The sequence below is a fragment of the Parasteatoda tepidariorum genome, chromosome 9, assembly GCF_982258835.1.
Source record: "Parasteatoda tepidariorum strain Cologne lab strain chromosome 9, Ptep-v5.0, whole genome shotgun sequence".
Taxonomy (NCBI): domain Eukaryota; kingdom Metazoa; phylum Arthropoda; class Arachnida; order Araneae; family Theridiidae; genus Parasteatoda; species Parasteatoda tepidariorum.
In genome coordinates this window covers 31,185,795-31,212,723 of record NC_141763.1, presented here as the reverse complement: position 1 = coordinate 31,212,723, position 26,929 = coordinate 31,185,795, and the positions used below count along the sequence as shown (strand labels likewise).

General features: G+C 28.8%; 1 protein-coding gene across 1 annotated transcript in view; it reads left to right on the top strand.

Moving 5' to 3' along the window:
* The window catches only part of LOC107441858 (cGMP-dependent protein kinase, isozyme 1), an 86,562-nt gene that overhangs the window by 17,216 nt on the left and 42,417 nt on the right, over positions 1-26,929 (top strand). Inside the window, exons 2-3 of the mRNA XM_043052455.3 lie at positions 21,962-22,170; positions 23,849-24,018. Of these exons, the coding sequence (XP_042908389.1) occupies positions 21,962-22,170; positions 23,849-24,018 (379 nt within the window). The remainder of the gene's footprint in view (positions 1-21,961; positions 22,171-23,848; positions 24,019-26,929) is intronic.

Below are 26,929 nucleotides of genomic sequence, written 5' to 3'. Positions count from 1 at the left end.
TTGTTTTATTTAACAGAATTATGATTTTTTTTTATCGGAAATGCCATTACCATATAATACTGTAATTATACGTGAATTTTTTCCTACACACGATGTGGTCGAGAGCCAATTTCAAAATCTTAAATAAGACATTTCATTTTTTGTTACAGACTTGCATTCAGAAGAAATACCGTAATTTGACCAGCAGACAGGCGATTTCTTTTTTATTTTAGTTCATAATTTGCATTTGGTTTCGTTTTATTACAAAATTAAAATGGAATGAAAATTATTTAAAATGGAGATATCTGGAGAAATATATATCATATCGAAAAAAAATTAAGATATACATGTTTGATATTTTGAAAATACCTATCTAACCATACCAAACTCGACACCCCCCTTCACGAATCACCCCAGCTTCGAGGAGTTGGTGTCGAATTCAATAATATTAAATGTCTCTCTTAACACTATATTACACACGTACCCGGTGAAAAAAAAATTTGGTAAAATTACCTTATTATATGGTTTTCACATTTCTGGTAAAAACTCATGATTCTGGTTAATAAAACTAAATTATATAGTATTTAAACCATTCATTTGGTAATTTTTCCTTCATAAAAAGTAAAGTTTAATCATAAATTCTGATTTTGATAATTATAGCTCTTATTATCACACAGTTTGTACAAATTATAAAATTGAAAAGAAAATTTAACAGAATTAATGTTTTTTTATGTCATGCTCTTGGATATCATTCCCAAATTTTTACACAACTATCAATTTCCATCCGACATTTCAAAACAATATTTTGTTGTTAATTTTACCAAAATCATTTCCATAGTGCTCCATTATGGAGCTTTTTGGTGCTACGATAGAGTCAGAAACATGGTAGATTTTCCATATTCTATTAATTTTGACCATACTTTTTATTAAAACTTATTTTATATTTTGATACCATGCCTATTTTTCGTGATTTTCCCTGTTTTCCGAATGCCCTACATATTATGCTAATCATGAAAGCACACCTTGTAATGTTCCTACGCCAGAAACATCAAACATGATATTAAACACTATAATTTTAGTCCTCATTATTTCCTTTCTCTTTACACAATCTTCATTCCTTTCAACGTTTCAAGGATAAAGGGATTAAGAGGGTGTATAAAAGGATTAAAAGCTTTATCGGTGAAAAAAGTTGTGATTCTTAGAAGTTTTCTTATAGTTAAGTGAAATAACAAAGAAATGAGTGTGTTTTTCTTATGTAATCATATATTGAAGAGTAATGAGAAATTTTTCGTTGGATGAAAAATTTAATAGAGATCAAGAGTTGAGTAATCTTTTTTCCACTATATCTGAAACACTTTCAAACGACGTAGAATCTAATACCTCTGAGACACAAAAAGCTCTAAATGCTTTTTAAAGGTTAATTTATGCAAAACAGGCTAGTTCATTCTAATGCAAGCTCATACTGAACCTTTTATAAACTTTTAATATCTATAATATTTTGTTACGGCAAGTAGGCGGAGTGGTTTTATAATTCTAAAAAATATCGCTTTGAAAACAAATTACTTTAATATTCAATATTAAACTTTAACTAATAATGTTGTTATTTTAATACTTTACGTCATAATATTATTATTTTAATATTAAATACTTTTTTAAAAGAAATTTTAGTTAAAAACAGTTTGATTTATGTATCATGCTAACATATGAAACATGTGTTTTATCTATGTTTCAATAGGATTGTGTTTTAAGTATTTCATGATTAACTGTTATACATTTCTTTACTTTGAAAGTTATTTTGCAACGTTTATCAAATTAAAATTCGGAATCATTTCTAACCGACATCTTTTAATTATTCTACCCTAGTCTTCATAAAAATGTTGCGTCCCGTTTTTTTTAATTGATTAATTGATGCGTTTTTTGGAGCAAGTTTTGGCTACGCCACCCCTAAAAATTCGAATAATAACTTATTTTAAATAGTAATACTTGGTAATAGTAATACTTGGTTTAAATAGTAACTTGCTTTAAACAGTAACTTGGTTAAAATTGAAATTTCTTGTTTCAAGTCAGCTTATGAATGTTTTAAAAAACATAGCTTGCTAAATAAGTAGGTAAAAGTTATTGTATTATCCATAGTTGCAGTTACGCATTTGAAATATATATATGAAATATACATTATTAAAATGTTATTAATAACATACTCAAATAAATATTATATGACTAAGAATTTTAAATCTGGTAAAGGTACCGAATTTGGAAATGTTTAAAAAAAACCGGCTAAAACCAGTTTGTTAGAGTAATTAGCCATATATTGTAAACAATTCCTAGATAAAATTACAGTATAAAGTACCGGTACTTTGGGTGCATCATCCGTAAAATCTATTTTTACCGTAAAATATTATACCCTAATTTTCACAGGAATATTTATTTAATCACAGTGATTCGGTGGTTTTATTTTAATTATTGCTGTAAAAATTACGGTATATAATACTCAGTAAAATTTTATGGGAAAATTGGATTTAACGGTAAGAAGTACTGGCACCTTGAGCGCCGGTACTTTTTACCGTAATTTGATCCGGAAATTTTTACAGTGTATACAGTCTTCCATCTAGTGAATGTTTCACAACGATTCCACAGCTAATGATTTCTAACGAAGAAACATATAGCTAGACATATAGCTGTAATCCAGACACTTGAAAGTAAAACATTTTCCTTGGAATATATTAGCTGTAGAGATGCCAAAAAAATGATTAATCGATTACAGCCAGTTAACTTTTTTAGTCGTCTCCTCATCTGTATTAAATCCTTATTTTTGACATTCAATTAAGAGGAACATCTATTTCTTCTTTGTTGTCATGACTACGCTTTGGAATGAATACAATTGAAGGGAACAAACGAAAACATCTTAATAAGAGATGCATGCTTATAAAAGCTTTTACTTTTCTTATTTAGTGTTCGCCACGTAGATACACTAGTTAACTTTGCATGTAACTAAAAGGTTATATAAACGGAGATTATAGTTAAGAAGAATACATACATAAACTTAAAACGGAATTATAAGCTTTTAAAATGTTTAATTTTCCAACTTTCCTTTTTATTGGGAGAAGATTTTGAGAGCCGTGATTTAAAAAAAAATAATAACAGCTAAGATGATCATCGAATTTAACACTTTACAATATCCAAACCAACGGCTCGAAGGTCAGCATTGCATACCAGCCACCTTTACATCCCAATATTTCAAACCGCCACCAAGGACAAAAATCCTGTCTTTTAAAATGAACATTTCATTGACTTAAGCATTGTTCCATCGTGACTCAAAATTCTGAAATTGGCATCTCATTCAATCTAATAATATTAATAAAAGTCTTATAACCTGAATTAATAATGAAATAATAATAATAAAGAATTCTGTTTAGGACAAAATAAGAATAATAATACACCATAGTACCAAATAGTAAGAAATTCTGATTTATTCAAATAAAAATATTCCTAAAAGTTATTATTCCAAATTTATTAATTAGGTCTTTAATGGTATTTTAAAATCCTTTTATATTATTGAATTGAAAATTATACCTTTATATTGACTATTATTACAGAATAAAGAAGGAAGTAATAAAATGAAAATTTAACAACTCCGTTTTTCAAATTGACTAAAGGAACAAAATAATTTTGTTTTTAAAGCAAGAAAATTGTGAAGGAGGAAAGCATAAATTAAAATACAAAAATGTGCATACTATAGTTTCATTTCTATAAACAAGAACCTTTGGTACTAATATGGAACCTTCGGTACTTCTATAATAGAGGAGACAAACACGTGTAAAGTGGTTTAACCAATGGGAACAATCTACTGTTTAGTTTAGAGAACCAAAACTATATTATACTGCCCATTTCCATACGCTATTTTGTGCTTTAGTCACGCTTTTTTTCTCTTTAGTCTACATAGCACAAAGTAAATCCTCTGCTATTTTTAGAAAACCTGTTTTTGTCAGGCTATAAAATTTAAGGTGCATCAATTTCGAAGAACTTTGGAGGAATATTTGGTGATCACAGAAGTTTATTGCGTTTTCTTCCAGATCTAATAAAAAATTAAATTATTTTCTCTTTAGTCTACTTGAAGAACGTAGTTTCCAAGATTTCTACTTTATTTTACCATTTTTTCCCATTTAATTATGAATTTGTCTGTTTTTATGAGTTAGAAAGTGGTAAAAATTTTGCCCCATTTAGAAAATGGATTTAATTTTTATTGGTATCAGACCCAGAGCCCCTTGTTAAATTTTGAACACTTTAAATTTTGATTGTCTATTTGGTGATAAAAAAAAAGGTTATAGAAGTATGCTTCAACCAGTCAGAAAGCAATTGAAACTAGTATTGTCATTCGACAGAGAGCACCAGTTGAAATTTGAGCTCACAAGAAAGTCGGAAAATGGTCGAAATTTTGGTTGATGATAAACTCTATTTAGTGATAATATGACAACGAATTATGCTTGTAGTGGCTAAAAAAGAGTATAAACTTAAACTGTTATTAGACGCCGAGTTCCAACGTAGATTTTAGAACTCTAGTTATCCAAAAAGAGGTTGGAATTTTTTTTTAAATTGACGATACATTTATCTTGAAAGGTTCATGATTTAAATTTGTATTGTGTTCAGGCTTCCCTAAAACATTTAAACTCTCCTGCCAGTAAAAAAGTTTAAAAAAATTTTTTAAAAAAAGATTGCAGGATTCTAATATGACTGCAGGATAATAAAATGCACTTGACTAGCAGATGATTTTTTTTCTAAACTTTTTTTGCACTTATGCTCTTGACAACTAAAATGCTTGCTAAAAAATTTGTTTTCATATAATTTCTTCTTTAGCTCTTATGATGGTTATAAATTAAAATAAGTCTAAATTTTTATTAAGGTTAGATTCTATTTATATCAAAACCATATCTAGAATTAAGTTAATTTTAATTATGGCATAAAAATAAAGATTTTTAAAAGTCTTTATATTTTATTAATGGACCAAAAGTACGCTGTAAAAAATTGAATGCTCAAATATATCGAAACTTTTTCGTTTTTGGCGATACCATTTCCTAGTTTACGCTCTGAGCGAACATTTTGTAAGAGTAACTAAATAACTATAGTTACTTCTTCGAGGAAATGAATTTCATCAAAAGTAAAGAAATCTTCTGCCTTATTTTATTTTTCCGAATAAAAAAAGTACGGTTGGTATTGTTGTTAATTTTCTCATTGGCCCCATATAGGTGGATCAACGTCACTCCAACAACACAACAGATAGAACAGAGAGATAAATTTCTGCCATGCCCGAAGCGAGATTCGAACCTGGGATATTCCTGGGATCAGTTTAGCTTCTTGACCACGATTTAGGCCGGTCGGCTTATTTGTCATTCTTTGATCATCTATTTTTCTGTCAGGTTAGTTAACAATCTTCCACAATGCACTGCGATGAGAGTTCAAGATAAGGAAACATTTTCGTCATATATTTAAGAGTTCCCGTTTCCTCACAAATCACATGGTTTAGTGACAAAATGATTCTCAAATTTTGTGAAATTCATCTCAAGTATCGTCAAAATAAAGTGTTTTATTTCTGAAAGTATATTAAAAATGTTTATCTATATTTTTCTACTGTCAATAAGTTATTTATTTCAATTCTTTAACAGAATGCCACTAGATAAAAATTTATTTTATTTACAACAAACTTTAGACATTAAAAACCCTTTTCCAAATAAACTCCTATCTTCAATTGACTTTCAAAATGTTTAAATTAACCCGTTACTCACTCATTTGCAACGTTTAAAATGCCTTTGTTGCCATTGGCACACTTTGAATTTTATTTTATCTTTGAATCAAGAACAGTGTATTCAAAATACTCAACTGTTGTTCTTAGAACATAATGGATCGTAGGATAAGATCTGAAAGAAAAACTTTTTCAAAAACCCTGGCAACTAAATTTAGATTGTTTCTCGGGATAAAGTGACTCACAACCTGGGGAGAGAAGAAAAAAATATTTTTTCGCCTTCTTACATTTTATCTTTTCTAAAATGCCTTCACCTCGACCTTAGTAAAATTTCATTGAACTCAACCTTATTTTTTAAATATTTTTTCCAGTTTTTTTCTTTTTATCCCCACAGCACTTTATCTAAATTTAAAAAAAAAAATTCAAATATCGATTATATTTACACAGTTATATAATTTTCAAAGTATTTATTTAGTTAACGACTTTACATGAAGTCTTATCAACAGCAGATAAACTTTTTACTTGTTAATGCGGAAAAGACAACAACAAAAATTATAATTTTGAAATTAGATATTTTTAATGAATAGATATATAAATGCATTAGATATTTTTTTTTATCAATTTGGATATGCATTTAGTAAAATTTAAAAATGTATATAGTTTTTTATTCGACTTTAATATTTTTTGTAATATAAAAACAACAGAAACTTTTCGAACTTGATTAAATATTAAAGGGAGTCGGATGCATGCTAAAATGCCTAAACTTTATATACCTTTTGAATACAAACTATTTTTTCTTTTTGCTGATATTATTCCTGTTATTAGGAACCACATTGTATCGCGAGTTTTTTTTTTTTAATTTTTAATTGAGTATCGTTGTTGTAGTTGTTGTAGTTCATTTACGTCGCAGTAGAGCTGCACAATGGGCTATTGGCGACGGTCTGGGAAACATCCCTGAGGATGATCCGAAACCATGCCATCACAATTTTGATCCTCTGCAGAGGGGGTGGCACCCCCGTTTCGGTAGCCCAACGACTTGCACCCGAAGTCGAGCATTTAATTGAATATCGAGAAGTAAATTTATTCGGTGAAAAATTAAGCATGCTGAAATGTCCCCCACAATGTAAAATATTCTAGATAAATTGCCAGTAAAAAGTACTGCACCTTGATTACAGCATCCTTAAAATCCATTTTTACCGTAAAATATTATACTGTAATTTTTTCAGTTGGGGAGAGCGATGTACCATGGGGCGAACAGCATAGCTTTTCCATCAATTGGTGACTAACAAAACTATCCTTACATAGTTGTTCCCTTAGCCACCAAAAGTTAGTGTAGTGCGGCTAAGCAACTTTAAAGATAAATTTGTGGCAGCTGGAGAATAGAAGGAAAAAATTTCATTGGAAATTAAATTATTATTAATTCATTTATTTGATTCGATTTTTTTTATTAGTGTTGAAATTTAGAATAGTGTATTAAGTTATAATTGTGTTCCGCGTAAATCAGTGATTCCCAAAGTGGTCCATATCGACCCCCGGAGGGTCGATATAGACCAACTGCAAGGGATCCATGTCGAATGAAAAAAAAATTGGGGGTCAACGATAGTGTATCTCATATAAGCAGGTAATGACTTTTAATTTTGGCATTTCATGAATGGAATAATCAATATACACTGATAGCGCCTATTTACTTACATTATACTACCTTATAATATAATGACATAGATCTATCTACATTCTACATAATTTATAAAAGTAGCTACGAAGTAAAAATTCTATTAAAATTTAAGTTATTTTGATTGTTTTTTGATATACGAAACTGAATTATTATAAACTAACAGTTGCCTGCCTCTCCGCCGGCATATGTTTTTATTTTCACTGCGTGTAAGGTTTTGTTTTGTAACAAAAAAGTTTTTTTCTGATGAAAATTGTAGCCTAGTAAGTGTGTCAACTCTTTTGCTAGCTAGACTTCCAATTTTATCTGCGCACAAGATACGGGAGATCTGTAGCTTAGTTTTTACGTGAAAACGTAATAAACAGACCGACAATACACTAACTATACAGTTTTTTATACAAACTTATTTCTGCAATTATAATATTAGTAACTAAGTACGGGTTTTATAGTGCACTATTTTATTCCATTAACATATTAATGAAATTACAAATTAAATTAGTTTGAATTTAATTAATAAATGTATAAAATTAACATGTGTTTTTTCTCTTCAGTTTTTCAAACTGCAGTTAAAAATTTAAATCTTTCAGAGTGAGTGGCACTATATCAGCTGTCAAAAATACATTTGAAGTTGATGAATTTACAAAAATTCAATTTAAGGTAAGCAGGGGGTCTACCCAAAACTGAAAAACATGGCAAGGGGTCTACGAGACAAGTTCAGGAACCACTGACTTAAATGGATGGTTAGTTAATCTGAATAAGCAACTTCAAGCACTTTTACGTTTTTTTTTTCCTTCAATGTTGTACCAGACGCAACTGCGTGAACGCAGATGCAGTGATCACAATGTGTTGGTTATAAACGTAAATGTTTTCTAATTACAATCAACACTAAAACAAGTATCTCATAGAACAAACTCTTTTACTATCACAAGTGTACACAGAAAAAGTATAAAACAAATATGTTGCCAACAAAAGAGTGATGTAGGAAATAATATTAAAAATAATCACTGCATCTGCGTTCACGCAGTTGCGTCTGGAACATCAACTGCGTCTGGAACATATGTACTGTGCTTTGGGATTGGAAATTGCAGTTGTACCTTAGAAAAAATCTAATATCTTGTTAAAACGGGAACGAACACTTTCCTTTTAGGAAATGAAACTATGTGTGAAGAAGAAGAAATAATATGTTAATTGCCTCCCCCCACCCCAGCAAAAAGGTCTTCAGTGTGTCAGAAGCAATTAATTACTTAAATTTCCTGTAATTTTCAGTGCATATGACGTACCCATGATCTAATCTAGTAGATAAAGAAGCCTTTTTTCTTTTTTTCTACAATATTTTTTATTTTCTGTTCATTGAATAAGATTTAGTTGCTTTATTTTGTTTACTTTTCATTCAGTACCAAGATACTATACCTCGCATCCTGAACTATAACACTCTGCACTCCAAGGTAGTTGTACCTTGGGATACTTTGCAAGGGTGTAAAAAATAATTTATTACTTCCTCATAAAACAACATATTTTTAATTTAATATGTTCATAAATTGTTTAAATGGTAAGCAATGAGGTATTACATAAATTTCTACTGTAATCTTTACTCCAAGTTGAAATAAAAATATTTGCTTTCAAACTGTCCCAAAGAGAAACGTCTTCCCCTAATATTTATTTTATCTATCATGATTCAGTGCCTTTACTGTAAATATTACTATAAAAATTTTGGTATATCAGATTTTTTGTTCCGTAAAACTTTACGGTAAAAAGTATTGACACAATTAGGGTGCTAATACTTCTTGATTCGGAATTTTTAACGATCTATAACAAATGAAGCAGAACGAAGAAAATTTGAATATGTGTCAGTATTTAAATAGAACAGTCTTATATATATATATATATATATATATATATATATATATATATATATATATATATATATATATATATATATATATATATATATATTACATCATTTGCACTGGAGACGATAATCAAAACGTTTAATTGTTAAACTTTGCTCATTTACCAACTCAAATATAGCTATTTTCTGCTCCTGTAATATTAAACCCTATATTCAATCTACTTAATATTCCTTACTCTGGCTATTGCTTTATTTGTATGCAAAGCATATGCGATGGTAATGAATTTCATTTGAATAAACTTTAAATAGACGAAAATCAAAAACACCATGAAATACAAATATACATAATTTGAAAGGAAAAAAAATTCATTTCATTATTATCATCTGCAAGTTGATCCTTTTTTTTAAATTCTGATTTCTTTATTGCGCGTATTGTAAACATCTATTTCAACTTCTCTTGAGAAAAGTTGAAGTATCGTTGTATTAAATTCCAATCAATTTTTTTTCGAATTTTTCTATAACTTTTGAATGCTATAATAATAGCGAATTTTTCTGCACATACGTTACATTAAGCTGAATGTTCACAATAATAATCTCTGCATAACAGAGTAAGCAAAGTTTGGTTCTGCAGATTGATTATTTAAATCCTGCTACCCCAAATCCTAACAGTACTTGTAAGGCTTCTCCGGGCTCTTTGGGGTACCGGTTCGTCAGAAATGGAAACAGGTACCTCGAAGTTGGCCATTTCAACAAGAACTGTAATACAACATTTGACTTTTCTTAAAGAAAAATGTTTGCTTCTCTTTTATAACTTATTTGAAATAAACAAAATAAGTGTCTTTCTTATTTCGATATTTTATGTTCCAATCTACTTGTGCAAAGAAAGTAAGCACAATTGATGATTGTCAATTTTAACACCTTTTTTTTAAAAAAATAATCTTTCAAAATTCACGAAAAAGTTTATTTGTATCTAAATTTTTAAGCATACATTTAATCCAAATACCAAAATACTTCAATGCGAAATCTTTGTCATTCAACCTTTGTTTTTCCCCTCAACAACAGACTCTTTTTTCTGAAGAAAGGCCTCTTCAAAATGACTGTGAAATAGAACAAATAAAAATAAGATCACCCTTGAAATGTCATGCCTGCAACAAGTTAAGATTTTAAGGGGCATACGGATTACTTCACAAGAAATGCTGATTTTTTTCTTTCAAACTTAAGAGAAAGCTTGGATCCTATCCAGTCTTTGGAACATTGTCATTTATGACTTAGGTTTCTGTCGTGTAATACATTTTCTCAGCAGTTTATGTCATCATTTACGCCAAGATGCATCAAACAGCTCATTTTCATCAATTCCTACCATTCAAACACTTTTAAATTATATCTCCGTTAGAAGAATCAGCCCATTTTCAGGTACACTCTTCAACCCCTTCTGCGAAGACTCCATTTGCGATTCTAGTGTGATTACATTTAATACTAAAAAAATTTCTGCTAATAATTATTGATTAAAAGAAAAGCAATACCACCACTATAGCATTAGATATTAAATTCAACAATGTTTTGTCTATCAAATATAAAACTTTAACATCATCCACTTAGTTTTAAATGTATTTAAAAACAAAAAAAACTTTTAGAACACTCTTAAAATAAAAGTCTAATTTTTGACTATTCAGCAATCTTTAAGCTGTATTTCGTTAATTTTAAAAATCATTTCGCGATTAAATCACGTTATTTGTTACGAAACATTAACTCTCAAATATATTTTGAAAATATTTCCTCTACTCGAAATCTCATCGCACTGCATCGTGGGAGATTGTTAACTAGAATGACGTAACTAAAATGAAGACTAAACGGTTGAAAATAGAATGACGAAACGAGCCGACCGTCTATAAGGTGGCCAATGAGTTGGCTTAATACCAGGAAGATCTTCGGTTCGATTCCCGCTCTGGCTAGGGTGTAATTTACCACTAACTGTTCTTCTTGTGCAGTTTGAAGATCCGTCCATATAATGCTCACTATAAAGTGATAGTGATTGTTAGGAAAGCTATATACATTAGGCGCTACGAGGTTGCTTTTTTTTGGAAAAAAAATAGAATGACTAAGTTTGTTTCCTCGAAAAAATGACTATAATTATTTCGTCACTTTAATGACATTTTTACTCAAAGCATATACCAGGAAACGGTTTCGTCAAAAACAATTTGTTTTTATTTCATCATTTTGTAATTGCAATAAACATCTGTAGACTTCCATATCTACTTTCAACTCAAACGTGCACCGATAATCAAAAATAGATAATTAAAAATCCGCAAAAATTGTGATTTGATTTTATACTAACTAAGCATATATTTGACTAACTAATCTAATCACAATCACACATTGAAATGCAGTTTAAATGTTTACATTTGTTTAAAAAATAAGTTTTGAGAAATTTATGCAAAACGAATATAAAATCAATTAAACGAGATTTTTCTAAATTTATTTTTTTCAAAAATCGTGTCTCTCAGTGAATTAATTCAGATATTGATCGTCATTTTCTCTGGTATAATTTAGCACAAATGCAAAGAATTTTATCATTGCAAACAAAATACAAATAGATAGTTGTACTGACGTTAGAGTATTAACCTTGATCTGTTTGAGGTTTATTATTTGATACCGAGACAGAAAAATCACAAGCGGCTTTTTTCCATTCGAAAAGTAAATAACGGCGTAATCCTTACACTTGAAACCAATCATAAAGAAATACTTGTTTTGGAAGTCATTTAACCTTCCACTTTCTAAATATTTATTTACTCAGGCATTGAGTAAAAATACGTAGCCTCAAAACTCTATTTTAAGAATAGAATTGTGCATTCGCTCTCTGTTATTTTTCTTTTTTTTTTTTACGTAATATTTCCATGTTATGGCTTCTTTAACTAATATCTCAAGACTTCATTTAAATAAATTTTTAAGTAAGCATTTCATTTATTATTTACTACAAAACTTTATTTGATAATCGTTTTTATGAGTAATTAATAATTAATAATCGGTTTAATGAAAAAGCAGAGTTTTAAAAACTTATAAAAGAGCAACAGAATTTATGAAGAAACAAATCCTTCATATTTTACGAAAATTATTATTTTTTAAATAATGATATATTTATTATTTTTAGCTGCCCAAAATATGACCAAATATTTGCAAAATTAATTAAAAGAAAATGGCAGAAAATTGAATTGCACACTTTGTAGTGTTGTGCTTAGGAAATCAGTCCTTTTTTTAGACCAATTACGAAATAAGTTTTAAAAAAATTCGTCAACAGGTGATGCTGTTAACCGAAAAACTATAAAACAAGGTTTTCAGCTGCATGTCGGACCATTCAAACTGAAATATTTGTAATTGTATCCATTAATTTAGTTTTTCTGTGCTCAGTCGTTCCTGCAACTGATGGTTACTTTGAAAATACTGTGTTACCATTTTTTTCAGGTGACAGCGCTATCTATTGTCAAACTGTTTAACTAATTTTGAAGCTTTACGTGAAGAAATATCTCGTTTCCTAAGGAGAACTTTTAGCAAAATATGTTGTTTTTTTTATGTAAAATCTTGATTTTTCAAATTGTCCAGCCTTTTTGTACAATTGGTACATAGCAAGAAACTTTTTTTAAACTTTTTTTTAAGTATAAGAATATAAAAGCTCTGTTATTAATATTTTATCAAAATTAGGTTTCATTTTTGATTAAAAGAAAAATCCGAGTTCTAAATATGCATAAATTTGAATGAAGATCAGCAAACTTTCACACCTAACTCACTAAGCAAAATGGAAAATTTTTAACTATTAAAAAAACTAATAAAATTTATATTCTCCCGGTGAAAAAAATTCTCGTAAAATTACCGCACTGTTTGATGATGACATTTCTAGTATAAAAAATAATAATTCTGGTAATAAAAACAGAAGTATACGATATTTAAATCATTCATTTGGTAAATTTTTTCGTTCATAAGGAAACAGTTTTCCGGAAATTCTGGTTTTCAAAATTATAATCCTTATTGCCACACATTTAGTGCCAAATACAAAGCTGAAAAGTAAATTTAACCGAATAATGGATTCTGATGCCATGTTCAAAGATATCATGATAAAATTACCACATTTTTCTAATTTTATCACATATTACAAAACCATTTTTTTATTGCTAATTTTACTGGTATCGTTACCAAAAGGCTTCCGTAAAAATTACTGAGTATTTTGGTATTCCATATAGCCAGAAGCACGGTCAATGTTAGCATATTCTAGTAGTTTGACAATACTTTTTCCTCAGTGCATTAACTAAAGTTAAATTTAAAAAAAGGGAAAGAAAATATTTTAACTTTTTTATATTTTAATGTAAAACTATTCTAATAGAATAAGCGCTGTTTGTCAATTGTTACATATATTTGATACTTTTTATAATTAAGATTAATTACGACATCGGTTCCTTGGGGTATTCATCCACTTTTCCTTCGAGGTTAATATCTTCCTTACCTGTACTATGCATGATTCTTTATCGCCTTACGAGATCATCGCCAACAAAACCAATTATTTTTATTTTTTGAAATGCCGGATACTATTTAGGCAAAGTATGAAATAATCGTCCTGATGAGGTTATTATGTAAATGATGTGCACGCTACTATGAATGACCGAAATCGGTGGTTGTTGACTTTCACCGGTGATTGTTGACAATCAAATTAGTCGCTTTGGTGAATGTCCAAAATATTTATTACATCCGATTTGATATTAATTTATTCGTGGATATAATTGCATTTATTCGATATTTTAATACTTACTGACGATAGATTAGAAAAAACATCAGTGTTTGGAGTATCGGGCAAATGTATACCGGGCAGTGGCACTTGACCTTAAAAAACATCAGTGTAGGGTATACCGGGAAAATGTATACTGGGCAATGGCACTTGACCTTAAAAAAACATCAGTGTAGGATATATCGGGCAAATTTATACAGGGCAATGGCACTTAACCAGACCTAGTATGACTAGACCTTTGGTAAATGTCCGAAATATATACTAGGTCTAGTGCCACTTTTGCTATAGCTTAAATATTAAAAAAAATTAAACAAAGCGTTTGAATCAATTTTAAACTGATAACGAAATTATTTCCTTAAAATTAAAAAAAATAATAAAAAAAACTGCACCAGATAAGAGTAATTGAAGTAGTTGCTTTATACAGCGCATGTGCGGAAAAAAATTTTTAAACAAAATTATCCAGGTGCATCTAAAAGTGGATGAATATCCCAAGACACCCGACATATCGTGTACTAGTGTTTTCTTGCAGTCAAGTCTATGGCAGATTTTCGAAGTTCTCTTTTTAATACAGACTTGCAAGTTTAGGTTAATTTCATTCTAGAACCTTATCTTCGTTTAAAGTGAGGGAAAGAGTTGTGTAAATTTTTGGTACCAAATTTATATTTTAATCCTACCGTTCCTAACACTAGTTTGAAATTTAACTAAATTTCATTCGGCTAAAATCAAAATAACTAGGATAAATTTGAAACTGTTGGACTAAAAATACGGATTTTAAAATAAGAATAGCTAATTTTAGTAACAGGTTCGCCTTGGCAACTCATTAAATTTGGATATTTGTATCGGTCCAATATATTCTAATATTTACAGAAAAAGACATATTTTGCTTTAAAGCCTTATAAAGCTTATATGTATTACTAAACTGCTTTTTAGATTTACAATTTGGAAGTGAATGACCTTCATATTCTTAGTGGATATATTTAGAATTTTCAAGCCGACTTTTTTTTTTATTCTGTGACCTTAAGACTTTTAATTTTGTTATTATCTTCTTATTACTATCACACTACATATGAATGTTTTTTTGCAGTTCCGTTTAGTCTTCTTCAAATTAAGTTTTATTTTGTATCGTTAAGCATTGAACTTCCTGCGGACGTCCGGAGAAACAGAAAATGGTGTCAAACTTCTGTCTGGTTTGCCTCAAGTTCATTATAAATACTAAAAAAAATATTTTCCGGTCAATACAAGGTGAAATATATTTGAAACTCCTGATAAAATTTTAACCCTTTATCGAATGAATCAATATAACGAAACCACTCGAGTTTTTAAAAGAACTTGTTAAAGTATGGATAATTGTGCCATGCTCTTTATAATACTACTGCCAATTTTGTTGGAACAGTTGCTTCTGTACTTAAATTTTCAAAATTTATTCCAAAACATTTCCTTTCAAGATTTCACATCAATTTTCTAGCTTAAATTACTAGCTTAACTTTAAAAAGATCCCTCTAAAAGTCTTCTCATTAAAATATTTTTCTCTTTTTATTCTAACAGGATGTCAGAAGAAGCATGCATTTTTGAAAAACATACTTGCTTGTACGTTTTACTCGTAAAAACAAAACGAAAACTACGAAAACGTTTTTTAAGTAACGTAAAAACTACGAAAGCGTTTTTTAAGTTTAAAAATAAAAACCAAACGAAAACAAAATTTCATGAAGCAAATTTATTTTTTGATTCTACAGGCATTTATCTTGTTTTCAAAATAGTTGCCAGGCTATTATATCTATAGTTGCCAGACTATTTTCAGAGTAGTTGCCAGTTTTTAAAAAAATAGTTGGCAGGGATAGTCTGGTTGGTAGGGCACTGGCTCCATGTCCAAGAGTTCGTGGGTTACCTACACAGCTGTAACTGAGCACAGTTGTTCCCAAGGAATTCCGGGACCCAACGCAAGCACTTTTGCGACGCACGCGTCACCTTTCAGTGTATACAGCGAAACGGCTCCTACTTTTAAAAAAAAAACAGCCCTCGTATTAAGTATATTTAACAGAAAACTTTTTCCCAATACTATAATTCGAGGGCCAGGATAGCCTGGTTGGTAGGGCACTGGGCTCATGTCCAAGAGTTCGTGGGTTCGATCTCAGGCCGGCCGAAGACTCCCCGTGTAGTAAATGGTGACTGATGCACGCCAAATCTGTCGAGTCGCAAACTCCTCCGTGTTCCCATAACAAATCAATACCTCTGGGGGTACTGATCCAGGAGTTTCCTTCTGGTTTGGTTCAAAATTACAAGGCTACGGAGTTGAACATTAGTAGTCGTAAACCCAAAATTTGGTCGGCTGTCCAACGACGGATATAAAGTATGAAATAAAATACTATAACTCTATTTAAAAAAATAAATAAATAAATAAAAAACATTTGAGCACGTTGAGAACTTTTCTAAAGTTTAAGTTTTAAAAATACTTACTGTCTTTATAGATATCATGTTTCAATAATTAAATAGTCTGTTCATTGTTAGTTGTTATTTAGTAATGCCAATGATTAAAATGAAGTTAAAAATATTAATTAATAATTTAGCAAATAAGAAAAATACATTTATGTAGTTCTCCGTTGGTTAATATGAAAAAAAAGAACTCTTTTTTTGTCTAACGTGGAACCTAACTCATTAGTCTAAAACATTGTTAAACTTAACGTCTTGCTAAGCCTTAAGGTTGCCTCATATTTAAGCATTTTGTTTTATATTTTGAAAGCATTCAATCCAAACGAATTTCTTTGCTTTTCATATCTACACATTTTACTGAAAATTCTAAAATTGTTTGCCTTACCATTCGTGTTCAGAACTCGGTCGAAATGTTCTAAACAATCTAATATAGAACATAAGGCACAGAAATTTTTTTAATTTTAAATATTAATAAAAAAAAAGTCTCATTTTAACACTCTTTATTAACATATTTAAAAAAACAATATAGCATATTGCAAACATTCTATCACTTAAATTAAATGTTTTTTAGCATACATGACAAAAACACTTTTTATTCTTTTACAGTTTTGAATTTTCAAAATTCAAGATTATATTAAAAAAACATTTTTTGAGAACAAGAAAAAATTGTAGTATGTGTTTTAGAAGAATAAATCTATTTCTTTATTATAAATGAGATTTTTTGTAAATTTGCAACTGTCTAAATGAAATATTTCCAGTAAAACATCTTAAAAGTATTTTCAGTTGTACCAAAATTTTAAAATTCCTACACTGTGAAAAATTAAGGATTAAATTACGGTATAAAGTACCGGGTACTTTGGTTGCATCATCAGTAAAATGCCTTTTACCGTAAAATGCATTTTTACTGTAAAATATTATAGCGTGATTTTCTACAGTAATATTCATTTAATTAAAGTGATTCAGTGATTTTACGACAAAATTATGGTATGTAAAATTTTTTAATTCCGTAATATATTCCAGTAAAAATGGATTTAACAGTAAATAGTACCGTTACTTTGAATGCTGGTATTTTTTACCAAATTTTTTACAGTGTAGATTACGCCAGAAAAAAAAAATTTAGAAAAAAGCAGAGATGGTGATGTGTTTTTAAAACAACTAAACTATTTTTTAAATATAAATTAATTTTTTTTTCTCTTTGTGGGAAAAATATTCTCAAGTAACTTTGAAATAAAGCAAGGTTTTTGCAAACATTTGCGTTGCAATGACTTTTTATATATTTGCTCTAATAATGATTTTGCTCATTCAAATGAAAGTTTAAGTTTCGTAATTTTCGTAATGCAAAGACATCATCCGATATTTTACATAATGTGTAAGTCAGAAGTTGTCAGTAAAAATGTCATTATTAATTGTTATTTATTGTAAGTTAGTGCTAACGAAGAAAGCGCGGAAAGCTTTATCAACTCCCCATCAAAGCAATTATTTCCTCAAGGTTCACTTGTTTCTAAAAAAAGAAACTGAAGAATGACGCAATAAAGAAAATTTTCAATTGAAATTAACATTGATCGGATTAAAAAAAGTCTTATTAAATAATATTGCCTTCTTCCATTTTTTTTCGTTTTACATCCATTCGAGGAAATATTAGAAATGTAAATCAATTTAATTCCGCAGAATTCAATTAAATTAAAAGAAATAAAGAGCTAATTTTCAAAACGTTTTTATTAAAAGCATGTTTTTTTTTCTTGAAAGAAAAGTTTCGATGAGTGTATCATACGAAGCAGAATTGATTTCAATTAAAATAAATTTAATTTTTAAAAACCATTTTGTTAAAAGCATGTCCTCCCTTTTTTAGGAAAAATGTCGACGAGTGTATCTGACGACGCAAAATTCAATCAAATAAATAAAGAATTAATTGACGACGAAGAATTCAATCAAAGAAATAAAGAACTAATTTATGAAAATAGTTTTGTTAAAAACATGTCCTCCTTTATTTAGGCAAAATGTCGACGACGCAAAATTCATTCAAAGAAATAAAGAATTAATTTTTAAAAGTATTTTTGTTTAAAGCATTTTTGTTTAAAGCATGTCCGTTTTATTTTAGGAAAAAATTTCGACAAGTTCATCCCTTTTTAAGGAATTCTAAACCCATCATGTGAATTATTTTTCTCTAATTTAGAAAATAAAAGGTATTATTTTGTAAAAGTTATTCCAAAAAAATGTGTTTATAGTTTTAAAGGATTTAGTGATTGTGTAAACATAAACATATATTCGATTATGTTATTTCATGAGAATCCCCTTTATATGGAGTTCACAGTGAAACTACCACTTAAGATATAAAAACCAATCATATAATAAAATATACAGATCTTTTATTTATTGTTTTAAAAGACCATATACCTGAACAAAATATATCTTTATGATTTGAGAAATATGTATTAAAAACTCTAAACGCAATACAAAAAATTCTATATTACATAAAAACTACTTCAGTTATATACTGCAGCTTCTTTGTCATTAATTGTATGAAGATATTATAACAATTTGAAAAGTTCCATGAAAAAAAATATTAATTTTCTTCAGGGGATACTTTATATTTCTCAAAGATTTAAATATCTGCAATTTTTTAAAGACTGTATAAAAAAGTAATGTAAAAGTCAGGGTATAGTTAAAAAAAAAAATACTATAAACGCTAAGGCAAAATCCTTCAAACTACGAAAACTGCATTAATAATATAAATTAACCTGTGTATTACTTAAGCAATTTAAGTAATATTGTTCAGTAAGCAAAAAAACGAACCACCCTGAATAACTTTTGACGTACTGATCGGACTCTTACGTACTAGAAAAAAGTCAGGTATTTAAAATTCGATATCTTAGAAACTATTTTAAATATGTGATTTGCTGTACAAAATTACATTCTTTAAAATGATGTAAAAATTTGTATACCTTACAAATTAGAATTTCACAAATATCATTAAATTAAATAATAAATAGTTATTACAAATTATTTTTTGCATAGAATTTTTTTTTTTCGATAAAAGATTGTCTACAAAAAAAAATTCTCAATTTGCCTGAAAAGTTATCGAGATATGGTGAAATACCATAAAAGTATTGTATGTAATTTACTTTATAAAATTACATTCTTTAAAATGATGTAAAAACTTGTATACCTTACAAATTAGAATTTCACAAATATCATTAAATTAAATAATAAATAGTTATTACAAATTATTTTTTGCATAAAATTTTTTTTTTTCGATAAACGATTGTCTACAAAAAAAAATTCTCAATTTGCCTGAAAAGTTATCGAGATATGGTGAAATACCATAAAAGTATTGTATGTAATTTACTTTATAAAATTACATTCTTTAAAATGATGTAAAAATTTGTATACCTTACAAATTAGAATTTCACAAATATCATTAAATTAAATAATAAATAGTTATTACAAATTATTTTTTGCATAGAATTTTTTTTTTCGATAAACGATTGTCTACAAAAAAATCTCAATTTACCTGAAAAGTTATCGAGATATGGTGAAATACCAAAAAGTAAAATTGACATTAAAGAGTCCAACCTTTGAACCCCTCTCCTGACCAAACTATTGGTTCAATATTTCTCAGATTGTAGCTACCCCTTACATTCTTAGAATCATGAATCCAAATCCTTGAGGATAAAAAGGTATGTTTTTTTCAGAGAAAGTACATTTTTGTGTCTTATTTCGCAACTTAAAGTGTCGTCTTCACTAATTAATTAGTATATTTGTAGTCGTCCCCTCAAGCCATTAAGATTGAGTCCTGAAATGTGAAGGTACGATCATTAGATCAAAAGTTATTCAGGATGATATGTTTCTTCTGCTTATTGTACAATGCACTCTGCACAGTATCTAATTCTGCACACTGCACAATGCACCTATAGTGAACGGATTAATAAAATACGAAAAATTATACATTACAATAAAAATGCATTAAAAGATTAAATAGTAGATTTCATCTTTGGTTGGTTGGTGTCGTATCCTCTATTGAATAATATTTCATGGTGTGCTTGAATAGTTTTTGTTATTTCTATGGCATTAAAAGAATACAAATCCTCTTCTGTGGGGTAGTTTAAGAGGTGAAGGCCTGCAGCGACTGCAGGGCAGTTAAAAACATGATATGGTGTCAGTTCCACATTAAGACAGTTGCCACAGTTTTGATATTTTCTAGTCTTATCTGTAGAAATTTTCCTGTTTTTATGTTTTGTTCTTAGTCTGATGAGAGTAGTGGTAAACAAAAAGAATTCAAACAGTGATATTCATAATGAGTTATTCTCTAATTAGTTTGCGTAGAAAGCATTTATTTAAATTTCTACTTGAACCTTCCCAAGAAACTCAGTTTTGCATTCAGTTAGTAAAGAAACTGTAGAAAGCTTAGAGAGATTGGCATTGGTGAACTTCTCAACTGCTGCTGGCATTCAGAGGCTTGAAAAATCAATACAGTTTGCTGATAATTTAATGGAAGTCAACACAGATTCTGTTGAACCACTGATTAACACAGTATATGACAGAAACGAAAATCTTCGAAGATTCCATCTTTGATTGAATTGTTATAATTTTAAAAATTTATAGCACACCCGTGGTATAAATGTTTAAAAATATATATTTTCAAGAACTTTATATTTAATACTAATGTTTCGGGGTTTTTTTCTCTGATGTGTTAAGATCTGATCGTTATCGAAAATATCACAAGACAAATTTTGGGTGAACTGAAAAAAATTTTAAGAAATCTTTGTTCAAACTTAATTCACCTTAAAGATATTTAAAGTGTCTTCAAAAATTCTTAAGATATTCTAAAAAGTCTTAAGATGTTTTGAGGTAACATTAACTCAGGAAACTTTTCTAAAGATTTTCTTAAAGCAAACTTAATTCACCCTAAAGATATTCAAAATGTCTATAAAATGTCTGAAAAAATTCTTGAGATATTTTAAAGAATCTTAATATGCTTTAAGGTAATTCTAACTCAGGAATCTGTCTTAAGATTTTCTTAAGAATTTTTGAAGACAAACTTAATTCACCTTAACGATATTCAAAATGTCTGTAAAATATCTGCAAAAATTCTTAAGATATTTTGGAGATAGAATTAAATCTTAAAAAATTCTTAAGATTTCTGTAGAATATCTTAAGAAAATGACATTTTCTTAAGAAAATCTTAAGATTATTTTTAGTGGGGGTATCAACATTCTTAACTATTAAACTCACTAATACATTGCAAAAAGTAATATTTTACTTAAATTACCATATGATTTTCAATATTTAATCTGCCGTGTTAATTATTTTATTTTTTCATAAATAACAATTATAATTATAGATTTAATAAATAATTAATAAGATATAAGTAAAAGAATCTGATATATGCCGGCTGTGTTATGTAACACAACATATTTCTACTCGAAGAGCCGAAATAAGATTATAAAAACAAACCTTGTATAAATATTTGCTTGTTTCTCACGTGTGACACCTGTTATATTGCTATTAAATATAATATTTATCTTTCAGTCGGTATTGGAAATAACTGCTCATGAAAAAGCTCAGGGAAATAACATATCTAACTCAGCTCCAAAACAGGATAACCTGGAAATTAGTCCCTTACCGGTCACTGGTGGACCCTCTGGTAAAAAGCAGGGAGTGTCGGGAGAAAGTGCTGTGACTCTTTCGTCGAAAGGGGCTGCTGACTATCAAATACAGAAACATGAAAAAGATTTTAAGTAAGCCTCTATATTTTATTATTTACTTCTTTTTTCGCCACTCAAGTTTTTTTTCCTTCTTTTTCGAGAAAACTGTTTTTTTTTTTTTTTTTTTTTTTTTTTTTTTTTTTTTTTTTGTATTTCAGAAATAGTTTTATGCCTATATACTATAAATCAGGGGTTCCCAAATCATAATCCGCGGAACCCTTGGGTGCCATGGAAAGGTCACAGGGGTTCCGAAAAATTAGAACAATATTATCAGTTACCGAATTCTGTAATAGCTATTTAATATTCATCTGTAAAACAATTCTCAGCGTTTATTTTTGTCCTTTTTTATTTTTATTTAAACGAGAACAGTATTTTAGCTCGTTCATTTTCAATTTTTGCATGTAATAAAATAAAATAATGAACTATACTATATGCCACTTTAGGGCCTGTAAATTCAACTGACTGATATGATATCCAATATTAAGACTAGTATTGTTTAAATTTCACGGTGAAAAAATTCTTTCTTCATTCATTCATAGAATATTTCAAAATAATTAATCAATTTTGATTAATTAATCAACTAAAAACCATTATGTTATTAAACATGTTTAAATAAATAATGGTTTTTGGTTGATTGATTTAATGGTTTTTAGTTCTCGAGATTCTTCTAAAAGAAGGTCAATCATTTAGGGTTATGTAACCGAAAAAAATTGGGAACCCCGGGAAGAGAAAAAATTTCTGGAAAATTGTGACAGTAATAAATATACTTCTTCTTCTTCTCATTGGCATGACAGTCCAGGATGGGCCTTGGCCTTCTCAACAAGCCTATGCCAAGACATTCGTCCCTTGCCTAAGGTTCTCCAGTTATACTAGTGGTTTTAAAAATCAAATTTGAAGCTTAGTAGGCTTCATATTTGATATATTTAATATAAATTCATTAATAAATAGTACTTTTAAGGAAAATTTTTCATTGCATTGATAGAAGCAATTCCCAATTTATTTATTTTTTTCTTTTTGCTACAGAACTTTAAATTGTCGGCCGTCTTTTAGTGAAACCCCGAGATATAGAAGAGCAATATTAAAAACCTTAAGACCATTATTTATTTTAAAAATATTTAATAAATTAAAATTTCATTAATTTGAGCAAAACGGTAAAATAATTTCTGAAAAGTGCAAGTATTGAAAACAATCGTAGAATGACTAGAAAAATCGATAAAAGTTATCTTACCTTAAGCAACACTAGAATTTGAATTAGCAGTTTTAGCAGTAAAACAAAACAAAGTTGCTCTGTGAAAAAAACAGCTTTAAACCATGAAATATACGGTGAAAGTCTCCAAAAAAACGGAAATTTTTTGTAATGCGCGGTAACGTTTTAAAACAGAAAAAAATCTGTTGTTATCGTTAGACAGTCTTTTTCTGTAAAAAAAAATACGCTTTTTCTGTAGCATTTACAATTATATTTTGCAGTTTATAACATGCTAAAAAGGTAAATAGGAAGTTCATATTGCGTCTTGTATTCTAAAAATGAGGCATGTATCGTCAAACTCTAAAAACTACTAAATCAATTATTGCTACTATTTTTGTTTTATGCCTTCAGAGCAATACCTTTCATATAGTGTGTTCTTAAAATAAAATGTGAATAATCCTCACTCAAAAATAAGTTCGTGAGTTTTAGTTCGGCAATACACAATAAACTGATATTATATTACAGATCGAAGCAGTTGATTAAGGATGCTATTTTGGGCAACGATTTCCTCCAGCATATGGTATCTTCATCACAGGTGAAAGAAATTGTTGACTGCATGTATCCAATAGAAGTATCGGCCAATTCCATGGTTATACAAGAAGGGGAACCCGGGAGACACCTGTATGTCTCAGCAGGTAATTAAATCGGTAATTTTTGTTTGATTCGAACGAAAATAAACTGAAAGGATTGTATGAGAGACCCTATACCTCTCTTACGTTTGAGAGTTACGACAGCAGCTCCTAAATTGACGAATAAAGTTTACGAAAGAGCAAAATAGCTGAAAGTGTTGCAACACTTGGCGAAATTTCGAGCTCCGCTTTCTTAATCAGAGTTGTGAGCTTTTCGTTAGCAGTTTGTTTTATCGTTATTGAAATTCTGTTTTATGTTTAATTTTATTATTGTTTAAAGGATGACAAATTTGTACAATTAATTAAAATTAGAAAGTTAATAAATAGTATCCATGAGTTTCTTTGCAGCTGTGTTGACTTCTTTGCTATCTAACTACATTTGAGCGTTTAATAGATACTTTGAATAATTAAGATTAATTTTAAAAGAAATAAAAATGAATACATACCTTTAATTGAAATTCAATTGAATAATATCTTGTAGGAGACTCCAGATTAAGTTAACGAGAAAATGGAATGTTTGTTTTGTTTCTCTTTGGTAATGTTTGTTTCTCAAAAATTCAGAGAATGTTACCCGTATGTCGCAACTTTCTAACTTCATTAGATATCGGAACTCTAGATAGCATGAAGTGTTTGATTTCACAAATATTTCGATAACTTTTCTTTTGCAATTAACTTTTTTAATGTTCTAAATCTCAATTTCGATTGATTAATCTTCTTAAAGAGTTTTGATGAATAAAACTTATTCCTATTTTTTTGTCAAAACTGTTTTTTTAAAGTTAAAATTATTCAAAAAAAGAATTGGGAGTATTAAATAAAAGTTTAAAATTATTATTATTTTTTGTTCAACAAAATAATACCGGAATGGAAGCCATAATTTTTTTTAATACCGAACTTAGTGAGAATTAAATTAAATATATAAAATATCAACTCCTGTTTCACATTGATCCAAAATATAATTTAATTAACTTGCGTAAGAACTAAAATATTTTTTACAAGAAAACACCTAAAATAATCGTGGATTTTTCCAATGGCATCATGAAAAGTTAAAAATTTAAAAGGGCAGTTCTTTTTTTTTTCTTTTTTTTTTTTGCAATATTTCTGAAATTAGATCAACTTAATTTCAAAAAAAAAATTTTTCAATCTATAAATGAGTGCAATAAATGATACTATTTCTTTTAAAATATATCACTAAAAAGGTATTCATTTTAAAAATTTTACGTCACTTACATTAAGGCATGTAATGTGCGTGTATCTGGCATTACATGCATTTCGCTCAGTCAAAGTGATTTCGCAACTAAATCGCTTACTTTTGGATTTGGACAAAATCCAAAAGTTCTCTTTCTTTTGCATTTTGGTTTTCCCCTTTATGTTTTTGACAGTTAAATATACGGAGGAATTATAACTAATTTAAGTAACACGTTTTGTCTGATACTATTAAAAAATGCATACGCTATAAAGTGACTTATTAGTACTGATTATCTCTCTTGCTGCAGTATCTATACCTGTAAAAAAGGAGACCGTACTTCAATGTCTTTTATTTTATATTTTTTACCGTAGTTGAAAGACGACCCAATTTTGGGTTTAGGACTACAAATGTTCAACTCCTTAGCCTTGTAATTTTGAACCCAATCCAGAAGACAAGGGAACTCCTGGATCATGTATTGGGAGAAATTTTGCCTTTCTAACCAGCATTTAAGTTAAATGGTTTGCCTTCCACGGTTTGCCCCATGGCAAGGGGACTTTAACCCATGATCCGTCTACCACTGAGGATATTTTACGTCAAAACTGTGATCAGTGTGAGCCGGGTGTATAATTCGCATCGATGAGAAAACATTGAGATTTGAACCCGGTTCACCTCATTGGAAGGCGAACACTCTATCCCTGAGCCACCACGGTTCAATATTTTTCATTGACTAAAATGAAAAAGGGTTATCGAATGTCTGTTATTAGCAAACATACTAACATATATCAGCTGTATTTTTAAATGTTGTGTTCGCGAGTTGTCAATTTGCAATAGCATCAATATTTAAGAAGTAGGATATTAGGAACAAAAACAATTAAGGTTTGTGTTGTTGTTCAAATTTATAACTCTTCTAACGTTGATGAAATATCTTTTGATTGAAAAAAAAATGAATATAAAAAATAATCAAATCTCAAATCTTGGACATTAATTCACATAAGGAAAATATTCTCTATTGTAAATCGTTTCATGAAACATTAACCATCTAATTTTTTTTTTAAAGTGAAGATTGCTTTTTTAAATAAACATTTTTCTAATAAAGACAATGAAATGAATCATTCTTGAAAGCATAGTAAAATTATTTTGATACATATTTATAGATTAATAAAGGGAATAATTTGGGATAATATTATTTTAGTTATTATTATTGCCATTTATGATTCGATTGAATAAATAAACATTGTTCGTCGATTTAAAATTTTAAAGATTGTCAATACAGTTGTATTAAAATATAAACGAACAAAAAATAGGTCCAAAAGTTATTACTTTGTCTATGCACGCGCGAATATCAACTGAGTCAAAGACATAAATACTAATAGATTTTAGAAATTCAGTTTATTCAAATCTTAAAAAAGCATTCGTGAAAAAATAAATAAAAAGATTCACTATTAACGCTTTAGATGTTTGTTTGGGGTTGTAACATTCAGATACATGAAAGAGTAGATATTAATCAAAAACCGTGAAGGTTACAAAAAGTGCTGTTAAATAATTGATACAACTCAGCAAATAATGAAACTTGAAGTCAGAGAGGAAGTAATATACATAGAAACATCAACTCTAAAAAGAAGGCACGCAAAACTTTCTACGCACACGCATATAAAAATTTTACTTCGTACATGCCAGAATTTATTTGAACGTTATTTTATTTCAGAATCCGTAATCAAAACGGCTGTTTAT